The 3,847-nt window shown below is 52.4% G+C and overlaps 1 protein-coding gene across 1 annotated transcript in view; it reads left to right on the forward strand.

Annotated features, from left to right (window-relative positions):
- LGALS4 (galectin 4) overlaps positions 1 to 3,847 on the forward strand; it is a 27,245-nt gene that overhangs the window by 3,329 nt on the left and 20,069 nt on the right. The window contains exons 4-7 of the mRNA XM_023537915.1: positions 1,799 to 1,933; positions 3,466 to 3,492; positions 3,632 to 3,673; positions 3,805 to 3,839. Coding sequence (XP_023393683.1) covers positions 1,799 to 1,933; positions 3,466 to 3,492; positions 3,632 to 3,673; positions 3,805 to 3,839 — 239 coding nt within the window. The remainder of the gene's footprint in view (positions 1 to 1,798; positions 1,934 to 3,465; positions 3,493 to 3,631; positions 3,674 to 3,804; positions 3,840 to 3,847) is intronic.

Raw genomic sequence — 3,847 nt, forward strand, 5'->3', positions numbered from 1 at the left:
TTCCCCCTCCCTTCCTACCTTACTTTCTTCTTTTCCTTCTTTCCTGACTATTAAAAAACTTATTTTATCTCTTTTTCTCATCCCCATTCGTCCACCACAGAGTGGCTTCTAATACGTTTAACGTATCTCGATAGTCTTGTTCCTTGGTGTATTTTTCCTATTTTGGAGAACTCTAAATGCACACGCTAAAGGAAGCACAGAGCACAGCGAACCCCTCATCTGCTTGGTCAGCTCCAACAGCTGTCAACTCGACGTCCCTCTGCTTTCATCCTTACCCTACATTCCCCTCCCATATGACTTAAAAGCAGCTCCTTGATATCATACAATTTAATTCATAAACATTTCAGGTTTTGTAAACACAGTCACGCTGCCATTTTCACGCCTGAGAAATTGACAGTCCTTCCTTAGTGTCGCCACATCCCGTCAGCGCTCCAGTTATCTCGTCAGCGCCACGGGAGTAGTTTTCTACAGTTTGTTTGAATCAGAGTCCAAATGAGGCTCACATATTTTTTGTGTGTTATTCAAGCGTGACCCAGGTAAGAAAAGTGCGTACCACACTTGTACAACTCACATGTTTCTTCGCAAAGAGGATGCACCCATGGAACCAGCACCTCGGTCTCAAAACAGAACCGCTCCAGCCCCAGAAGCCCCCTCACATCCCTCCCAGTCCCCTCGTGCCCAGGGGTAGCCTTTATCTTGGCTTCTCGTGGCCTGGCCCTGTTTCTGTGCCTTTGTGTTTCTTGCGCATGTATGCAGTCGGCGCTGCGCCATCCCACCCGCGGCTTTTCTCACTCATCGTCCGTGTGTCGGAGCCCCCGTGTTGCTCCGTCACACCTGGTCGGCGCCTTTTGAGGGTTGTGCAGGACTCCCGGTGTCCCTACTCTGAGTTCACTCCATCCCCGCTTCCAGCTCTTCATGAATGACACTGTCACAGACATCCTGTGCCCATTCATCCCACGCGATCCATGCGAGGAATCTCCTAGAAGGGATCTGTAGGGCTGAACAAACTACCCGTACTTGATTTGCCCTCCTATGGGCACCAGATTTCTAACCTCATCACTGGTGGTTAACATCATGATTTGAGGTTGGACAGACCAGGATTTGGGTCTGGGCTTTGCCACTCCCCCACGTGTGACCTTTAGCTGTTCAGTCCACCCCCTGGAGCTTTTGCTTTCTTGAACAACAGGGACGATCCCTTGTTTTGCCTCATGGAGCTGTTGAGAGACTCACCATGTTGATAGCACCATGTAAAGTGCTTAGCACGTAGGAAGTGCTCAGTCCTGCAGAGCTGGCTCTTGGCCATTACTTAGTGCTATAATTGGAATGTGATGACTTAAAGTATATTGAGATAGGGTTACAAAGCAAGGCTCGACACAGGATTTTCACAATGCCTTACTGGGTTTTAATCTTCCCAACAATCCCAGAGTGAGCTCCCATTTTACAGATGAAGAAACAAAGGCTCGAAGAGGTGACATGACTTACCTGAGGGCACGCAGCCAAGACACGTCAGAGCTAGACTTCGAACCCAACTATTGGTGCCAAAACTGGGACTCAGACTCTCTTCTCTCCTTATCTCCATCCCCAGACTGAATTATTCTCTGCCATCCATCAATTTGTGAGCTGACTTTCCACTCCAGCTTGACCTCTGACCTAGGGACTCCAAGATCCCTGACTCTGAGATTATCCCAGCTCACCCCCAAGCCTTTAACCCCAAGTTAATAAGAACCCTGTTCTTTGCTTCCTGTCTCTACCTTCCCCAGGTCGTGGGTGCTGACTCTGACTTCGTCCTGCCCTACAGGTGGTGGTAAATGGAAATCCATTCTATGAGTACGGGCACCGGCTCCCCCTACAGATGGTCACCCACCTGCAAGTAGATGGGGACCTGGAACTTCAATCAATCAACTTCATCGGAGGCCAGCCCCCCGCAAGCCAGGTGTGTGGTGTCTCCCCCTCTTAGCCGCTTCCTTCTTTAATTAATTCATTCTCACATTCGTTTATTTCCTGAGTACCTGCTCTGTGCCAGTGCCTTTCCTGGGTGATGCCATGGATCCAGAGGTGACCACGGCAGTCTACTATGTTACCAGATGCTGTTGGCCACAAGCGGTCAGGGCCGGCATGGGGGACATAGGGGAGCTTTGGGGAGTGTTAAGGAAGGGCTTTCTGGAGGAGGAGGTGTGTAAGTTGAGTCAGGAAGTGAAGATAAGGAGGAACACAAACCATAGACATAGCAAACACATTCGAACGTCTTTAGTCACCTGGGAAACACCAAGAGTCGCCGCTACGTCCACCAGAAGAGGTCCAACGAGACAGGCGCGCTGCGCTCGCTGGTGCGGCCGCAGACCGGCCACACTTCCCTTCCTTGGAAAAGACCCGGCAGTGTCTGTGAAAGCTGAACAGACACGCATCCAACCCCGCTCCCAGGTCCACAAGAACAATGGCCCTGGCACACGCGCACTGGACCTGCTCAGAGAAGTCCGAACTCCAGCCCCTTGACATGTCCTCCTGCTGAGGGCTCCATGGGGGAGTGCTCTGATGATCATCGGCCCCAATTTACAGGTGTGGGACCTGAGGCGCAGAGAGCTTAAGTAACTTGGCCAAGGTCAAGGGGCTGGCAGGCGGCAGAGCCACGGGGTCTGTTTGGGCCACTCCTCTGCCTCTTCGATGAGGAAGCATCGGGGAGGTCTTCATCTGTAAGGTGGCCGAGGGCCTATGGGCTTCATTTTACTATCAGCTTCATCAATGCATTTTAAAAAGACAACCAACAATAAAGCTATTTTTAAAGGGCCTTTAGATCAGCTGGCTTAAAATGGAAGTCCAGGCAGAAAGGAGTTGATTAGAAAGAGGAGGAAACAGAGAGACAGAGTGAATAAAAGTCAGCAGAGGAAGGGAAAGGTGTTCCAAGCAGGAGGAATCACCTGTGAGAAGCCGTGGGGGAGGGAGAGCCACAGAGACATTGAGACAGAGAGAGACAGAGACTGAGGAACAGGAACAGAGAGAGACACACGGACTGAGAGAGCCGGACACAGACAAGGGAGAAGCAGGAACTTGGCTGTTCCAAGGGCTCTTTGTTGCCCCAGTGGGGGGCACTTGGTGGCTGGGGATTAGGTGAGCAGGGCTACCGCTGCATGTGCCTGAGAGAGCGTACGCCTCATGGCTTTATCTTGCGGCTTCCGGATTGAGGGGAGAATGGAGGGCTGATGAGGGTCCTGGGACAGCAGGAAGCCCGGATACGGGAGGGTACAAGAATAGAATGTACCAGGCTTGTCCTGAGGGGTGGAGTGAGAGTCACTGTGTGCTGGAGGTCCCTTAACACGGCCAGTCCCTCTCCATTAATGAGCCATCTGGGGGCCACCCTCTGACTCCAGGGCTCCCTTGAATGGTAGTAGCCCCAGGCCAAGCGTCCTTGACACCCTCAAGGCCTTAGTTCGGGGTCCCTCTCATCACTTCCTTCTTCTGTGCCCACAGACACCCATGGCTATTCCAGCATACCCAGTAAGTAACTGATGGTGGATGAGGGATTTCCCCTTGAGGTGGGGGTTCGGTGGCTGAGGACATCTTGGGGCAGCCAAAGGAAGTGATGGACCCCGAAAGACCCCGCCCCCATCATGAGTCCTGCCTTCCATCTTTGCAGGGTCCTGGCCACAGCTGCCACGCACCGCCGAGTAACCTGCCTGTAAGTAGGAAGGCCGTGTGGCCACTGGTGGCGGGGTGGGGGCAAGAACTGGGGGGAGGGGGGTCATAGAGGTCAGATCCCCAGTAAAAACAATCCAGCACCTATAATCTCTCTTCTCCCTCACTTCACAGACCATGGAGGGACCACCAACCTTCAACCCGGTAAGGTGTCCTG

The sequence above is a fragment of the Pteropus vampyrus genome, unplaced genomic scaffold (assembly GCF_000151845.1).
Source record: "Pteropus vampyrus isolate Shadow unplaced genomic scaffold, Pvam_2.0 Scaffold203, whole genome shotgun sequence".
Lineage (NCBI taxonomy): Eukaryota > Metazoa > Chordata > Mammalia > Chiroptera > Pteropodidae > Pteropus > Pteropus vampyrus.